At 34.0% G+C, this 18,523-nt stretch overlaps 1 protein-coding gene across 3 annotated transcripts in view; it reads right to left on the reverse strand.

Annotated features, from left to right (window-relative positions):
* Positions 1-218: 218 nt before the first annotated feature.
* The window catches only part of RC3H1 (ring finger and CCCH-type domains 1), a 79,758-nt gene continuing 61,453 nt past the window's right edge, over positions 219-18,523 (reverse strand). For 2 of the 3 annotated variants that reach the window (XM_041753455.1, XM_041753449.1), the window contains exons 13-20: positions 18,282-18,449; positions 14,117-14,269; positions 12,977-13,190; positions 12,287-12,377; positions 11,916-12,048; positions 10,145-10,315; positions 9,099-9,214; positions 219-7,676 (exon numbers count right to left, since the gene is read on the reverse strand). In XM_041753455.1, the coding sequence (XP_041609389.1) occupies positions 7,526-7,676; positions 9,099-9,214; positions 10,145-10,315; positions 11,916-12,048; positions 12,287-12,377; positions 12,977-13,190; positions 14,117-14,269; positions 18,282-18,449 (1,197 nt within the window). In that variant the 3' untranslated portion in view covers positions 219-7,525. The remainder of the gene's footprint in view (positions 7,677-9,098; positions 9,215-10,144; positions 10,316-11,915; positions 12,049-12,286; positions 12,378-12,976; positions 13,191-14,116; positions 14,270-18,281; positions 18,450-18,523) is intronic. The other variant, XM_041753463.1, reaches the window with a different exon arrangement.

An 18,523-nucleotide genomic window follows, 5' to 3' on the forward strand; every position in this document is an offset into this window, starting at 1 on the left:
CAATTGCTGTAGAACATATGAAAGAATTGGACTGCAATGTATTTAAGGCTGGAGTAATTCCTATGATATCTCTACAAAATTGGCTACTACAAGTATGTGTTTACTTGTGCATAGTATCTAATTTGCTATTTTTTTTACATAAAAAGTGTAAGAAAGGTGTAACAATCCCAAGGTTAGAATAAAATGGCACAGACTCATTTATAAAAAAAGACTACACGTTTCTCCTCATTAATTTATCATTTAATATAAATGCTGACAGAAAGCAGATAAAGACCTTGTAGACACTTTCATATATTTACAAACCAAAAGGTGAATCACCTCCTTCTACTTGTTAAAATAACCCTTTTATCTGCAACTCATGGGAGCTTTAAACACTACTTAGGAGCAACATGAGGCTGAGTCAGTTTCCAAGGTAATAAAGGAAATAGCATTTTAACAAATGTGGCATCTTTGATATAAACAACATGCACACAAATAATACAAAATTGAAAAAGATGGCCTTAATCCTCTTAAAAACCTGACAAGTGTAACATGTACTTATTCAGACCCAGAATTCTGCTGCCCTAAACATCTTCCTATTACTCTATTTCCACCTCACTTATTTTGAAGGCTGTTTAAAAATTGGAAATATAAACACATTAAAGAGAAGAAAATGGTCCATTTCAAACAGGGTTCTTTTTCCTATTCCAAAAGAACTTTCAAGAGAATTTCAAATAAGATTTCACAGTTTGTAAGATGCTAAAGAATTATTCACACAGATTGAAATTCTAACCTATTTGTCTTCTTTTTAAGTTGAAAACACTGGGAAAAAGTAAAATTTCACAAACGTTAGCAATTTAAAATCAGCTGTCACTTTAAGACTCAATATTTTTATTTCTGAACAGGTGGGTGGAGAAAGGCAAAAAAAAAAAACGGGGCTGAGGCAAGGAAAAAATAGGAATGCAAGAGAACTTTTAAAAAATGGTATTTTTGTCTAGCACTGATTTCTAAGAACAGGAGATATAAATTCTCACTATCCAAAACTAAGTGATTTCATGAAGTCATTTATAACCTGACTCAAATATCATGGGCTCCTTTATTAATCTAAATTATTTTTGTCTTGTTAAATATACCTCTGCAGGGCACAATCACATACAATCAATACGATTGGTAAATTACACAAGCTCTATCCCAAGCAAATATGCATCAATGTTAAAAAGTTTAAAAAAAAAAAACAAAAAACAAAAAAAAAATCCACCCAAAAAGGTGATAATGACTGCAGAATGTCTCGGGGAGACTGGTATGGGCCTAAAGACCAAATTGACCATAGTGTGGGGGGTGGGATGGGTAGCAGGGGTAACAAGGGAACAGACCACACACAAAGAGGAATCTCACAACTGGAAAATGCTTAAGTGGGTAAAAGATTTTGTTCATCATTTTAATTCACTTTTTCCATTGCTCTCGTTCCAAGAAGTCATAGTATCATCATAAAGTAAGACAATGAGACCTCTGGATCAGTAAATAAAAAAGAAAAGGAAAGAAAAAAGTCCCTCTAGGTTCCTTTCATTTCCAGAAGGTGAGAAGAGAAAGGATGAATGGGGTGGGGCTGGGGTAATGAAAATGTGGGCAATAATACACTTGGAAAAAGTAGCACTCAGGACAGTGCCTTAGTTGAACAGAGGATGTAAAAATGATAAACAAATGTTTAAATTACCTTTAAATCAGAGGAATATTTTACAGGGTTGTTTAGATATCGTTGTAAGAATGGCAGCCAATCAGTGATTACACTATAAATGATTTTTTTTTTTTAAATCAGCCCCCACCCAACGAACAACTAGGCAACCAATTATCCAACAGTTTCTTTCCATCCTTTTCTTGACCCTTTTATGCACTAGCTGGGGTGGGTGGCAGGGGCTGCTTGACAGTTTCCAGTTATAAGATGACTCTGAGTGTACAACCTAATATGGATGCCAAAGACTTGTGAGCTCTGTCTACTTAAGAGTTAAAAACAACAAAACAAAACAAAAACAATCAGAAACAGAGACCTCAATACAAGAAAATAAGTCACCTTATCTAGTAGATAATATACTAACTCCACAGGATGTAACTTTCCTAAATACACATTTTTGGACACTATATAATCTTGAGGTTTAATTTCTCTCTCTTGGGTTATTGTGCCTTATTTTCTTGTGAAAATAAAGGTTATTACTCTAGGGATGTTTTGTTCAGGAATCAAATTTAGAGTAAATTCAGTGTTTGGCTGAAAATTCAGAGGCTCTGAAAACAAGGATTCCAGTGGTGAGGTTAAGTCCCTTTATCACAACAGGATTTCAAAGGGCTTTACCCACTTTGTTCAGTGCAGTATTGAAAACCCACCTATTGGGAACACTATTATTAAAAGGTGTTATTTCTTTCTGGTGGTGGCAGTGTCCTATTCTTTATTAACATCGTAGCTAGTATTACCAATGAGAATGTTATATATGGAAACATCTCTAGGAGTCAAAGCAATAAAATCTTAAAAACCAAATTATAAGGGCATTTGCTATAATTAATAGTACTTTTTGACAAAAATAGCTTTCTTTTTCAAATGGCTCAAAAAGTTGAATAATTTAAAAAATATATTAACTGCAATCCACCTACAATTCCCAATAAGTCATTTCAGCAGGAAAATTTCATAAAGCTGAGCTGAAGTAACAAATAAATATAAAACCCATAGATGTTCAAGGTAGAAAGGTATGAATGAGGACCAGCAAAATGGGTAAAATGACAATAGCAGTAGACTGCTTGCTTGTTCAATTCCTAATGTTTAAAGTGAAATCTGCTCTAGTTTAGTTGCTCTAATTTTCATCGACAAGAACAGGCTGATTTTCCAGGAAGAGATCATCTTGCATCACCATCACCATGTATCACCAACTAAAAATACACATGATCAGGCTTTTTTAGAGTACAGTTACTTTTCAGGCAGATTATTAATTTCTCCTAAAAAGTCACTAGGTCTTTCCTTTTAATAAAATATGTATCATTACAGGTGCTTTTTACAGGTAGATTTTATATTATGAAACCTTTACTCAATTCTTTAAAATGAGCAAAAACAAAGTGGAAGATGGTAAGACCTCCATCCATCACCATTTGTATTTAAAAGCAAATACCTTTTAGTGAAAAGAATCTGTTTTTTCCTCCAAATCTGAATATAATCTCATATGCAGTGACTACAGTTTATTTCTCACTAGTCACATGCTCATGAATTCTTTTACCCAGTCTCATAGCTTGACCAAAGTGATAGATTGTCCTTCAGATACAAGTAAAAAACCAAAACACACAAGATGCTATTATGACAAGATAATCTCAAAAAATGGGGGGACTGCTTACACAAAATACTGTAAAAGATGACATTCACTGGTTTAGAGAAACTGATGAATTTTCATTACTTTTACATTTTATAAGGCCAGCTACCTTTAACAGTTAACTTTAGACAAATCTGCTTAGACAATACAATCACAAATACTAAAAGGTTTCACAATCAAAATGGCTATTTCCCCCCCAAACCAAAACAGAGTAAAGCACAAGTCTTTGGCTCTCCTTTAAAGAAAACAGCAGGTTACCATTCTTAACCAGACCTTTGTTTGCCTACCAGTAGGGCAAATACCACATTTGTGCATCACTGAGTAATAACACCATTAGAAAAGGCAACTTCACAGAAGTTATTGGCTAAGCGAATTCATTTGAATGCTCTGTTTTGAGGCAGCAAACTGTCACTGTTGCAGATTAGGGAGGGCTGTGGGTAAGTCAAGGGGAATTTGCAAGATAGAAAAGGGCCAGAAAAAAAAAAAACCACAAAACTTTGAGCTCCAATCCTGAAGACCTATGGAAAGTCTGATGGAGTTACATATTCATGGTAGCAAATGAGAATCATACCAATTTTATTTTAGGCAAAAGAATAAATACACAGGAAAGTGGAGGAGAAGGGAAAGGGAAATAAGATGAGAGAAGGGAATCAGCCACATAAATGCCATACCAAATAATTTTTTATACATTGTGAGTAGTTGAATATTTGTAGCTGGCATTAGAAATAGTGTCTTATCATGTGAATACTATTACTAGAAACCTATACTACAACTAACTGTTCTTTTGATTACAAAAGTAACAAGGAATGGATCTTTGGTCACTTTAGCTTCTGTAAATTACCCAAGACAGGGCAGCTATTGGATTTATCTTGTGACAGTATCTAGAAGTAAGGCAAAAGAACTATATATAAGTTAGGAAATTGCGTGTAGATATCTTATTCTCAGTTTTATTCTTTTCCAGAGATACCTTGGGGGAAAAAAGAAAGTCAAAGTACTTTTATATCCCTAGCTATAATAAGATTCCGGTTTTGTTATCTAAACAAGAATGAACACAGTGCTTAATATACTCCTACCATAACCCTCTAAGAATTGCTTGTGTTCATCTGTGATGTCAGTCTTGCTTTTTTGTTTTTGTCAGTCTTGCTTCTAAATTCAGTGAAAAGCAAATAAAGTCATCTCCAGAAGAAATTCATATTTTACTAAGTAGAAAGCATAAAAACTCTATTTCCTGACTGATTTAATTTCTTAACTGTCTCTAAAGGCATACATTTTAAAAGAATCAAGTAGTTTTGCCCAAATATGCCACTTACCCTTACAGGTTCATCATTTTACAAAGTGTATCACAGAGAAAAGGAAAAGAAAAGAAAAAAAAAATCCAAACTTTGGAGGTTTTATTTAATTCCTAAAACTGCTTATGAACACTAGGAAAGTTTTAAGAATTTCCATGAGATAAAAAGCAGTGACCAATTTAAATAGGTAAGTCATATGCACAATGAGAACAGGATATCATTCTTTTGCCTTTCTGCTCAACTAGATTTCCTCTAGAGTGTGTGGGTCCTTATTGAGGTTACAGCTAGAATTAAGGCTACAATTTAAGAGATCTGCCTCCCATCCCCATCCCCAATGAAATTATCTTAAAAAGTGAAAGAGTTATTTTAAGTCAATTCAACTGTGGCTTTTCTAGTTTTATTCAGAATAGTAATAAAGTTAGAATAAGTTAACACCTATTCCTGTCTAACTTACAAAATCAAAATGGTGAAAGCAAGGAGTGTATTTGAAAGATATAAAAATAAATTGACTTATTAGATGTCTCAATGGAATTCCAAAATAGAATTTTAATTTTATTCTGAATGTCAACAAAATCAATACTCATAAATTCCTTTCCAATATCAGAATCATTCTGAGTTCCAAGCTGAACCAACTGCTTCTAAAATTTATGAATTATCTAACATGTCCAAAGGAGAAATAAGACTGCCCAAATCTGCCTACAGAATGTTGGAGGCCAAGAATGTTGCCTTTTATAGTTACACAAAGAAATGAAAAATCTTGGGACTCTGTCAGACACACACAGTTTCTTTCCTTCTCCCAAAAAACAATAAGCACTTACATATAATAGGGTTTTAAGCAAAAAAGAAAACAAACAAAAAGCAAAAAAAGCAAGTGTGTATTTTTAAAAAGGAAAATATGGATATCAACTGAAAAAAATGCCTCATCTTCATTCAGTGCTTCTACCTCCCAATCAGTCATTTTATCGCAACAGCTGCGCTCATGCGAAAAAATCCTTAAAACATACCCAATATATATACAGATATAGCTATGTATATATGTATATATATATAATATATATAAATTTTTATTTAAATAAAAAAGAAAGCTCGAATCCCAAGCCAATATGTGTATATCAAATCCTTGACCAGCCAGGTCTGTAGGGCATAATCAAATTCAATGTGAAATAGTATATAAACACGGTGCCTTGACTGGGCAAATTAAATAATCGCTACTCAAAAGAGTGTTCTGTTTGGACTCTCCTACTGGTAGGCAATGGCAGGACTGTATTTCCCTCCCCCCTCCCCCCATTTGTTTCAGTTAACAGTATGATGGATATAGAGCTTACACTGAGGTTGTTATGACCTCAGCAGGAGTTAAGGGTTAAGAAAATAAGAAACAAGAAAAATACAAACTCTTGCTTTTACCCAACCAAAGCAATGCAGTAACTTATTACATAACCAGTGCTTTCTGTTGTAGTAGTATAATCCAGAAAGGGAAATTTTTTAAAAATCAGGCAAACATAGGAATGAGGAGGGTGACTATATCAAATAATCCCCCCTAAACATGTTTTATAGGGTCTTAGCTCAGTATAGACACATGGCATCAGAATATGTGCAGCAGAACTAAACTTTAAAATTTCTTCTTATTCTTTTCAACATTTTCATCAAGAATCTCTTCACTATGAAAACTAACTTTTAGGTACTTAACTGCCTACTGGCGCCAATGATTCTGAACAACAACTGTTAATTTATAAACTATCCTTAAGAACTGGGCAGTTTGTATTTGACTCATCTATTTGAAAACCAGGGGCTTTTATTTTATTTTATACTTTTGGGTTCTGACAGTAAAACAGAACAAAAACATCAACAGAAATAATGTGACTGTTCATTTTCAGTTCAAGTGTTGCAGTTTTAAAACATGGTTGATTTTCCCAGTGGTTTTTGTTTTTTGGGTTTTTAAAAAACATTTTATGATTTTAACAAAAGTTTAATTTGAAAAGTACAACTCCAAATTTCCAACGATCAGCTCAGTACAGGTAATATACCAACCATGTATTTTTCAGTACTAATAAATTACAGTTCATTCTTAAAATAATCTCCATTTAAATCTAATCGAACAGCCTACAATATTGGCCTGGCTTTCTGATTACATCAAGAGAATGAAATGGATCCATAATATGGAAATGAGGACTTCAAAAAATTAATTAGGAATTATCTCTCTGAAAAAGTGGAAGTAAAAACAAAAACAAGAAACAAAACCCACCTGAACAACAAAAAGTTTTAGTGCCATATGAAAAACACTTACATGAAGCCAGAAACCAGAAAGGGAAAGAAAATTATGACTTTCAAATAATAGCTCTTGGAAAAGTTGGTTTGCTGCACATTTTCTAATAACTAGTCTACTACTGTCTCTTTGTTTCTCAAGCACCACAGAATTCTCAGACAGTCCGGTGCTTTCTGTCTGTTTTAACTTATGGGGTTGTGAAAGTTGGGAAGGATCGGGGATAAGGAATTATACACTGGGTATGTAATAATACCAAAATACAAGAAAAACCTACTTCATTAAGATCATACAATTAATCAAACAGAGTGTATATATAATATCTTCTTTTTTTTTAAAGCCCTGGATCCAAGGCGTCCAAAGTTATTAAAATAAAGTTCATTCACAGAACAAAAACAAATTTAATCTGAATTGCTTGCAGATACTGCTAATTTTCTTTTTCTTTTTCTTTTTTTTTAAATTAAAAAATGCATTAATGTGAACTATGTGCAGGGTTTGTTTTTAGTAGTGGTATTTGTGCACATTGCCTCCGGTACTTTTCTTGGATTTCTCTGACCACTCTCAGAGAAAAAGTTTAGAAGTTATCTGTTCTCCTACCCCTATGCCCCACAAATTGATCAGGAGCAAAAGATAAAAGTCGAACTCTTCATAATTTAGGGAGCAGAAGTGGATGTGACTCCAGCTCTCTGGGAGTCATTGTTGTCACCTCCTCCCTCGGGATCCTCTGACAGGTTCAGAGAGCTGGTCTTGTTTGACAGGAGGCTGATATTCTCTTGTGTCAAAGCTGAGCCATTTGGTACATCACTATTAATTAAAAAAACAACAATATTAAATAAGGAGAGATAAAAATGATTAGTAGAATAAAATCAATAGGGCCTTTCTTTTAGGAGTATGGAAAAATACACAAGTAGCTTTTAAATATTAGTTTACAGTTCTATACCCATGCTTTATTATAGAAGTGGGCAAATGAAGGCTAATCAGTGCCTATTTTTCTAAGTACAGTTTTACTGAAACACAGCCTGCCCATTTGTTTATGTATTGTCTATGACTGCTTTCACACTACAATGGCAGAATTGAGCATTTCCAGAGACTGTAAGACCCATAGTTTTAAATACTTACTAACAGGACTTTAATAAGAAAAAGTTCTGACCCCTTTAAGCTTTAGCAGGCTTACCCGTATGAGAAATTATTCTGAACTTAGGACAAATGCATGGATTTAAACAGCTAAAACTTAAGCCTGAAACCAACAGAGCATTAGAAATTATTGTTGTACAATCATCAGGAAGGTAACTCAAGACTCTGTAGTAAATGACTTCACAATAACCTAGGGAAATAATTAAAGCTATGCAAACAAAGAATAGACTGTGATACGGTTTATTGCGGGGTTGTTTAATCGTAGCTGACATATATCCTTCCACACCTCTAGATGATGTGGGATAGGCGAAATTAAAAACTAGGGGGATAGGGTGGAAGGTGGATTTGAAAGAGGCTACATATCCACACACTTTAAAAGGACTGGAGGGATCCCTGGGTGGCGCAGTGGTTTAGCGCCTGCCTTTGGCCCAGGGCGCGATCCTGGAGACCTGGGATCGAATCCCACATCAGGCTCCCGGTGCATGGAGCCTGCTTCTCTCTCTGCCTGTGTCTCTGCCTCTCTCTCTCTCTGTGACTATCATAAATAAATAAAAAATTAAAAAAAAAAAAAAATAAATAAAAAATAAAATAAAAGGACTGGAAAGGTCTACACCAAAATGCTGAATTGGTTTTAAATAAATTAAAAAATAGGAGAATGAAGAAATGGAACCAGAAAAACTCATTTGTTATATATTAACAATCCAATCTTGGATCTGTAAATAAGTTTCATGACTCAAAAAAACAAGTTTTAGAACTAAATTTATGTGAAAATATTCTTTTCTCAATGTATACAGAATGATTTTTTAAAAAAGAGATTTTATTTATTTGAGAGAGAGAAGAGAGGGCACAAGCAGAATGTAGAGGCAGAGAGAGAGGGAGGGAGAAGCAGACTCTCAGCTGAGCAGGGAGTCCAATGCAGGGCTTGATCCCAGGACCCCAGGATCATGACATGAGCTGAAGGCAAACACTTAACTGACTGAGCCACCCAGGTACACCTGAATAATGGTATTTTTTTTTAAAACAAATCATATTTATGAGGGAACTTCTGTCAGGATTGGATAATATAAGACTATGAAATGTCCCTTTCTTTACCTGAATGTCAATGTAAGGTCCTCAGCTGAAACCTTATTTTGTGGTTCTGGTTGTCCATTTTCTGCTTGTTTACTTGTATTCAATTTGCTTTTCATGTCCAGAGTACACTGGTTCTCCTTTGGAAGAGAAGAAGTAAATTCAATTATCTTCTATTTAACAGTGCTAATGAAATAGACCAAATATAGATAATACAAATTGATAATCCAAAATCATATTTTATATGATATTTATAAATCATTTTTATAAAGTGACCAAAGAAATGGGCAGCCTAAAAGGGAGACATACATGATAATAAGAGAGTACATCTGCTCACTATCCAAGCTAGAAAACAAGGGAGAGAATACCCCAAGTTAGAAAAACTGATGACTTAGAAAAGGTAAGCAAAAATATAATCACTACCTATAACATACTTATTGAAAGCAAAAAAATGAAATACCTCATTTATTTGCTTGGAAAGAACTTATAACCATTTAACAAAAGAGTCAATTACCATGCAACCTAGGGGAATGGTTCACTCCCCCCAAATTTTCCCAAAACCAGTATTTGTGCATTAGGAGGCATATCCACGGATACAATTCCTCAGGAAGGAATGTGTAGATTGCATTTCCCTCATAATAAAAAAACAGGTCTTCAATAACTAAAGGGCTGCTATTTGTGAACACATAGTTTTTTAAGATCATGGTATTGCAAAATCATAACATCATCCCCTCTCAGCTTCCCTAATCAGTATGTTTAACAATAATTTAATAATACCTAATTAACTGCCCTGTTTTCCCTGCAAGTTTTTCATAATGCAGAATCCTAAGACAAAGAACACTCACATCAAAAGGGAATGAGAGGAGGAATGAATAAAAAAGAGGAATGAATAAAAAAGGAGGAATGAATGCAGCCCATCTTCATGATTATTCTAGATATTAACCACTCACTAGAGTGCCTTAGGGGTGATGATTCTAGAGCTCTAGAGCTCCAAGTTCTAAGACATCACTACACAAAAGCTTTCCTTTCACCTCTTCCAGTTCCCACCCCTTTTCCACCAGAACACTCACCAGACTCAGTTCCCGGGTTCTCTTCCCGATTTCCCTTTCCACCTGGTGCAGTTCCAAACTCAATTGCTCACTTGAAATCATCCCAGGCCATTTTGGAGGTGGTGGTGGGGGCTGTGACTGGCCTGCCAGGGTGTTGACCTCCCTCTGCAACAGCAGCCTGTTACTAACAGCCTAGTGCATAAAGCCAAGCACATACACAACTCAACACATTTCACACCATGCACGGGATGACCAGGCCCATTCTCAGACCACTGCCTAAAGTAGCTTATCAGGAAGATATGTGCAATAGAAATGATGCAACTATGAGGCATTGTCTCTTTTGAGTGCCATCTGAATTAAAAAAGAAAAACTAGGTGATTTAAACTTAGTAAACAGTAATTTAACATTAGGTAGAAGTTGCTCTTACTTTATTTGAAAGAGAAGTATAAATGTACATCTTTCCCCATCTTTCTTAAATTCAATTTTCTGAAGTAAATCCTGCGGTTTATTTCAATGAAACCTCAGTAATGGCAAGGACTTTTAACCATACTGAGTTAAATATGTGGCAAACTTCCAACTGATGCTGATTATCCTTTTGGAACAGAAAATGGGTCTACAAATTTCAACTTAGACAAAAATCCATGAATTAGTATGATAAGGAATAAGAGTTGATGGAAAAAGTCAACCAAAGGACATAGTCAAACACAGCATATTTTTTTTTTTACAATAGGAATCAGCAAGAAGTTCTAGACCAATGTAAATGAAATGGCACAAGATAAAATAGGAATGTTATATAGTAAAAAAAAATTCTAAGCCTTACTGCTTACATAAAGAACACAAGTCAGACATGTATTCCCAAAAAAGCAATCTCCTGTTGGTCTTTGTAATAAGGGAATCGAAGAATTAGTTAAAAATTTATTTCCAAAGGGATGTCTTCCTTATTAAAGATCTTGGTAGAAAGATAATGACTAATGTTCTAATAGTTTTCATTTTCTCCAGGAGGCAGTAAAGTATTTATCAGCAGAATGTCTTCAGTTTTCTAAATTGAAAGAATGTAATGTAAACAAAACCTAGTCTTAAGTGGCACTTTAAAAGATTTAAAAAATTCTTTGTTTTCAGATATTTTTTTCTCTTTAAGTGTCAGGCAGCATGGTGGAAAGAACATTGAACGTGGAGCAGGAAGACTTGTGCTCACATTTCAACCTCTGTGAAACTACTATCTTTCAACTGGAAGAGGAGGACTATACCACTTGCTTGACCTACCACCGGTCAAGGTCACTGTAAGGGTCAAATAGGACCTGTGATGGTATCTCATCAACTGAAAGAACTATATTAATGAAAGGCATAATCACTATACAGAGGCCAGTCTTTTTAAAGTCTAAGTTCTAAGCTTCTATCTTTTAAAGATTTAAAAATATATCCTGAAGACTAAAAGAAATGAGAATTTTTTTAGATTAAGAAAGGCAGTATGAAAATGAAAAAATGTTAAGCTAAAAGCATTTGTTTATAAAAACTGTATACCTTAAATGTGCCATCAGGGAATATAAATTCCTGCTGGCATATTTTAGATAGTCTGTTTTCTCTTCTCATGGAATAGAAAGTTCTAAATTTCCTATTGTCCCACACTGGACTGTTAAGCACTTAAACTCTTTGAAAACTGGACACCTATACTAACTCTTTAAGAAACAGACATTAAGTTTTTATGCTCATCCTACCTCAAAAATTCTTCCTTTTAAAACCCCTTTGAGAACTCTTCAAAAATTGGAATGAAAAAATATCTGTAAGTTGGTACCTCTAGTCCACGTAGCTGAGTCTGTTGGCTAATTTGGTGGTTTAGCTGTTGTAATTCTAGTCGTAGCTGTTCCCTCTCAGCAGATGGAAGGGGCTTTCCATGACTGGCCACTTCTGACATGGATATTCTCTCCCTTTGGTGGGAAAGAAAGGATGGAATAAATTTTAAGTTTTATTTTTTAAAAATAGTATTGACCTAATATAACATATTGTGTCAACTATACTTCAACTGAAAAAAAGAAAAAAAAAACCCTTAGGTTTGATCTTTTCTGACATAAAAATCTGTTACTTCACTATGAAAAAAAGAGATTATTGATAAGAAAAGCTAAATTAATTTTAAAGGTTTATAAAAATAAAAAGAATGACACATACCTCTCACTGAAGTGTCCCTGAGAAGGTATGTTCTGATGAGGTGAATATGGAGAACCTCCCCAGCCGCCATGGGTTCCATATGGAGTATAGTCTATAAGAGAATAATTTACTGTTCAATGATGCAATTCAGAGATTTCATTCTTCTCTTAAGGTGGACATAATCTAAAAGGCACAAACATATTGTATACAGAGCTATCTGGAAAAATGTCTATCAATATGATACAAGGGTACTAATGTTTTTTTTTTTCCTCACCGAAAGGAAAATGTAAATGTCTTTGTAAATGTTTCTTTTTTTTTTGTGGGGCTTGAACTCACAACCTTGAGATCAAACCTGAACTGAGATCAAGAGTTGAATGCTTAACTGATTAAGCCCACCCAGGCACCCATTTAAAATTTTAAAAATGAGAATGCATTATTTTAATAAAAGCAACAAAGCTATTAAAACAAAAACCAACACAGATGATCTTCACATAGAGAAATTTTAGTTTGTATCCTTAGAATTCCCTGGGTTATAATTAGCTTTCTACATGGATAATTCCACGGAAGAGTTTAGAAGATTACTGTTTTGGGAGATTATGGAAAGCAGTGGTAGTAAATGGGGAGTAGGGATGGGGGCTGAAAATCATGAATAGGAACCCACTAGATCAGCTTACCTTCAATTCTTACCTGAAATATATTTTTTTTTCTTACCTGAAATATTAATAGGTTTTGTGGGAGCTCCCTGAGGTGCCATAGCCTGCAATGGACCAGCACCCTGATATATTGTTTTAGAAGTTCGAGAGATGGCACCAAACCGAGATACGGTTGGTCGGTCTCCAAATGGGATAAGGTCATCATCACTGGTTTCTGCTGCTCTTCTCTGAAGATCCAGTCTCTGGTCTCTCATTCCTTTACTCTCCACATTCTGATAAAAAGTAAAATGAGAAATCCACCCTAGACTTAGATCTCTAACATTATTTCCTTCAGGTCTGTGATAAGGTTAAAAAAAAAGAGTATAATGTTCTTATTGGTATGACTAAAATAACTTGCTTGTCATCGTAAACATTGTTTTTTAAACCTCTGATCACTCCCAATTAGAAATGTTATTTTACATCATGACTCAGTACATATATACACATTCAATATACAGATATAATCTCATGACAAATAGTTACTTCTTACTGTATGTGCTCTTGTATTTTTAGTTATTAAAAAAAAAAAAACTCATCACAACCCACTCTATTTCAAAACTCAATAGTTAGAAGACCACTGCCTAAAAATATTAACTGCCAACACAGATGTTTCAAAGGGATTCCAGTCAGAAAGAAATAAGCACCACCATGAATGGAAACAGAAATCTAATTGGTAGATCCTTGCTACTCATAGTTTGGGGACCAATAACATCAGCAGTAGCATTGTGGGAACTCATTAGAAATGTAGAATCTCAGGTCTCACCCCACTCTTACTGAATTAGGACCTGCACTTTAACATGTTCTAATTAGACTCCAACAGAATTTATATGCACACTAATGTCTGTAAAACACTGATAGTCTTTCACTCATTTGGGAAATTTTCAATTACCTCTAGGTTAGGTTGACAAATATTTTTATTCTTTAGTGATTTAAGGAAATGAGTTTTATTTTTATTAATTTTTGTTACTTTAATATAATAAACCCTCCTTTAAAAAAAGGTTTTTATTTATTTATTTGAGAGAGACAGGGAGAGCATGCAGGGAAGGGGGCCTGAAATTCTTAAGGAAAGCTCAATTATTTGTGTCTACACTATTAATGGGGTCTGACTTGTTTGGTTTATCTTGATTTGCATTAATTATGGCTTAGTTATCACACATACCATCATTTCCACACTCCCCACTGCCACCACATCTTTGGGTTTGGCATCTTTGGTTCCAATGTAGGAGCCGATGGTGTCACATGACCAGGGAGAATACTGGCTGTAGTCATTTCCTTTGTATTTCCCAGCTACCTTCAGGTCTTCATCCATAAACTACAGATGGGGGAAAAAATGTGAGTATGTATATATATACATATAGGAAACGGGTCTTCTAAGTAACAATGTGATAAAGCAGGAATTTCTTAGAACACCATCCTAAAGCAACATAATGATAGTTATTTGATTTATGCTACAACAGAAGACTTTTGTAGACTGTGAAAAATATAAAACAAGTGAAGAGAGATGTTTAACTTTTACCCGTTGTTAGCGGAGGGTCAAAAACAAGTATCTCAATGAATCAAGACAGGATTTTTGAGGTTTGCTAATCCTCTTCTTAATTGGATGGAAGTCAACACTTAAGCTAATATGGACCAGGCCCTAGTTTTTCTGGACACTTCTCATTCTTTCTTTTAATAACATTCCAGGTAAACAAGAAAATTAAAACTATCTAAAATGTAACTTAGAACATTCTATGTAGTACATCATGATGCAGTAACTTTTTTACTGAAATCTCTTTAATAGTATTAATTCATGTTTTAAATAAATTCTGGTCCTTAGGTTGATTCTGTGAAGTGAAAAGGGTAAGATACCCAATTTTCTCAAGATGAGTTCTGAAATTATGAGAATAGCTATTCTAGGTCTAATGTATTGTTATTAAAATCACAATATTCACGTTTGTGTACGGTTTTACAGTTTTGAAAGTGCTTTTATGTAAACTAACTCATATGTTCCTCAGGTCCATGGGAGAACACAGTTGATCTAAGGCTATACTATTATAGGGCGGTACTAGAAGTAAAACTTTAATACTGCTTTCACTTTATAAAAAATATATATACACTGATATACTGATAATGTAGGATCTACTGGTATATCTAAGTGGCTCTATGCTTCCCCCTATCTAAAAACTAAAAAAAAAAAAAAACCAAAACACCTCTTTTCTGAGTCATTACTGGTTTTCTATACTGACAAAGGGTCTTGCTGTTCATAAATATCACTCATTTTCAACCATAACTCCCGTTTCTATTGTTTATAAACTCTTTTTTGTCCTAACTCAATTTAAAAATTTTATCTCCTTTATTTTGCTTCCACATGTAAACTTCACATAGAAAAGCCAGTTTTTTAAAGAAATGGCCTACTAACAACAGTGCTTATCCCTGCCCCATCCTGATATATTATGTGATTGTTAAAAAGTATGATATAAACGTATACACTAACAAAGAAAGACATCTGGGATAATTGGGTAAGTAAAAACAATGAACAAAAAAATGTAAATATAAAAACCTCAGGATATATTACTAAATGATCCTATCAAAAAGTAATAGGTTAGTTCGTGCACACAAAATGGGATTTTGGTGAAATTTCTCTATGGTATATGTGTGTATATTATTTATTATTTATTCTTATTTAGGTGGGGGAGGTGGAGATTACAAGATGGGTGGAGAGGAGCAGGGTGAAGAGGCAGGCTCCCTGCTGAGCAGGGAGCTTGATGCAGGGCTTAATCCCAGGACCCAAGGATTATGACCTGAGCCAAAGGCAGATGCCTAACCAACTGAGCCATCTAGGTGTCCCGTAATGTATGAATTTAATACAACTTATATGTAGATTGTTTAGAACTGAACTTTAAATATAGCTTTGTATGTCAATAACTAAAATAATTCTAGATAAAGTTCCTTAATAGCAAGGCATTATTATATTTATTAGAAGTAAAAAAATAGCAAATACAAATAGCTATTATTTACTGAATGTGTTACACATGCCAGATGCCTTGTGTCTCATTAAATTTTTACCACACCACTATGAAGTAGGCTTTATTATGCTGGATTTACAAATGGAAAAACTTGAGCTTTAGAGTTTAGGGAAGGCTAAGTAACTTACAAGGGAGCACACAGAGTGACACAGCTGAACTTCAAAAGTAATTATGTTTGATTCCAAAATTAGCTTACTTTTTGCAGTGTCATATTGCTAAAAAAAAATAGTATAGTGTAACAAGGTTCTAGGAGAACTCTAATATATAATGTTTGAAAAACTGTAATGTTTATACTTAAATAAAGTAAGTAAAATTACATTAATAGAAGATGTTATGACCTTATTAATTAACCTACATTATTGTGGAAAATTCATGTAAAGTGTTTAGACAGAAAAGTCAGGAAAAAATTTATTACCAATATTATAACTGGAAAAGTGAACACCACTATAGACCATGTAGATATTAAAAAGATAAGACAACATTCATTCATGGTAACAATCAGCACTGTCCAGTTGAAACACTAAGATAATCCCCAAGATTATGGTTTATACTCTATAGTACATTAACCAGTTTATTCTATCAACTTTATTTCAGTGGTTTTTCCTCTGCCTTGCACACTACTATATTAGCCCGTCTTTCTTCTTTGAATCAATTTCACCATCCTATTTTCCTCATTACTGAGTTAAATAAATCCTTGATGTCCCTAACTTATAAAAAGTCTAAAAGTAGTAACAGAGGGGAATTTCATTAATTTGACAAAGATCATCTACCAAAAAACCTACAGTGAACATCATAATGATAAATTATTAAAAGCTCTATTTGCTCCAAGAGTAGAAATAAGTCAAGAATACCTGCTGTCATCCCCTTTATTTGACATTATACTGGAGGATCTTAGCTAGCACTAGGTATGAAAAAGAAGAGACATAAGAATTGAAAAGGAGAAAGTCAAATGGTCATTCTTGAGGATCTGATTGTGTGAATAAAAAATTCAAAAGAATCCACTGACAAATACTAGAGCCAATAAGGAAATTCAGCAACACTGCTGAATACAAGGGTCAATACACAAAAATCTACTTAATTTCTCTGTATTAATAACAAAATGAAATTTCAAAAAGGACTCCATTTGTTTCAAAAAACATCAGTTATCTAGGAATAAGTTTAATTAAAGATATGCAAGACACTGAAAACTATGATTTAGGACATTATTGAAAGAAATTAAATAAGATCCAAGTAAATGGGCGGTGTACAATGTTTTAGGAGACTCAATATTGTAAAGATGTCACTCTTCCCTAAATGGATCTAAAACAATGCCCAATGAAAATATATTGAAACCTACATATATAATTTTTAAAATTTTTAACAGCCACATGAAAAAAAGAAATAGATAAAATTAATTTTAATAATAAACAAGAACAAGAACCTAACCTGAGCTGAGATCAAAAATCAGATGCTTGATCTCTGAACAAGAACCTAAGAACCTAACTTGAGCTGAGATCCTGAACAAGAACCTAACCTGAGCTGAGATCAAGAATCAGATGCTTTACCAAATGAGCAATCCAAGCACCCCTGAAGTATTATCATTTTAATAAGTGATTAATACATTAATGAGGAAAAAGGGGAATATATTAATTTTTTAATCCTGCAGTATATTAAAACATCAGATCCAGTGCATATTTTATGCTTACAGTACAAATGAATTTGGACTAGCCACACTAAGTACTCCTTAGCAGAATGTGGCTAGTGTTTACTATATTGGACAGCACAGATCCAAAGATTCAATGTAATCCTAAAAAAGATTGCAGCATATATTTTGGTGAACATCAACAAGAGAATTTTTAAATATTTGGAAATTGCAAAAGTAATATTGAAAGACAAAACTAGAAAACATACATCACCACATACTAAGACATACTATAAAACTACACTAAAACAGGTGGTGTTAGTTCAAAGACAAAGAAATAGACCAATGAAACAGAATAGAGTCCAGAAACATGTATAATCACCCGACTATGATAAAGGTGACCTGATTATGATAATGGTGACTTCAGGGCACTAGGGAAAAGATGTTCTTTTCATTAAATGGTGGTAGGCCAATGAGATACCCTTAGGGGGAAAAAATGGACCTTTACTCCTAACAGTAACAAGAATCCATTCTAGATGAAATGTAGATTTAAACGTAAAATAAAATAACCTTTTAGAAGAAAACATAGGAAAATATCCTCATAATCTTAGAAACAGCCAAGATTACTTAAACAAGACAGTCAACAAACAACTGATGAAGGAAAAATTGATAAATGACACTAAAAATGATGTGCTTACTTCCTCTTGATGAAAGGTAGGAGGCAATGTTGGTGAAGGTGCAAAAGGAGGTGGAGAGATAACTTTCCTTTCCTCTAGCTGGGCCATTATTTCCTTTCGTCTGCGATGTAGCTCATCTAGGCTAGGATGGGGCTGAGGAGGAGGAGGAAGCCGGCTATAAGGAGGGTCCTGGAAATGCAAAGATTAGTAAAAACTGAAAAATAATTTCAGAACACATTAATTCATTTAGCACATATTTTAAA

The sequence above is a fragment of the Vulpes lagopus genome, chromosome 1 (assembly GCF_018345385.1).
Source record: "Vulpes lagopus strain Blue_001 chromosome 1, ASM1834538v1, whole genome shotgun sequence".
Classification (NCBI taxonomy): Eukaryota; Metazoa; Chordata; class Mammalia; order Carnivora; family Canidae; genus Vulpes; species Vulpes lagopus.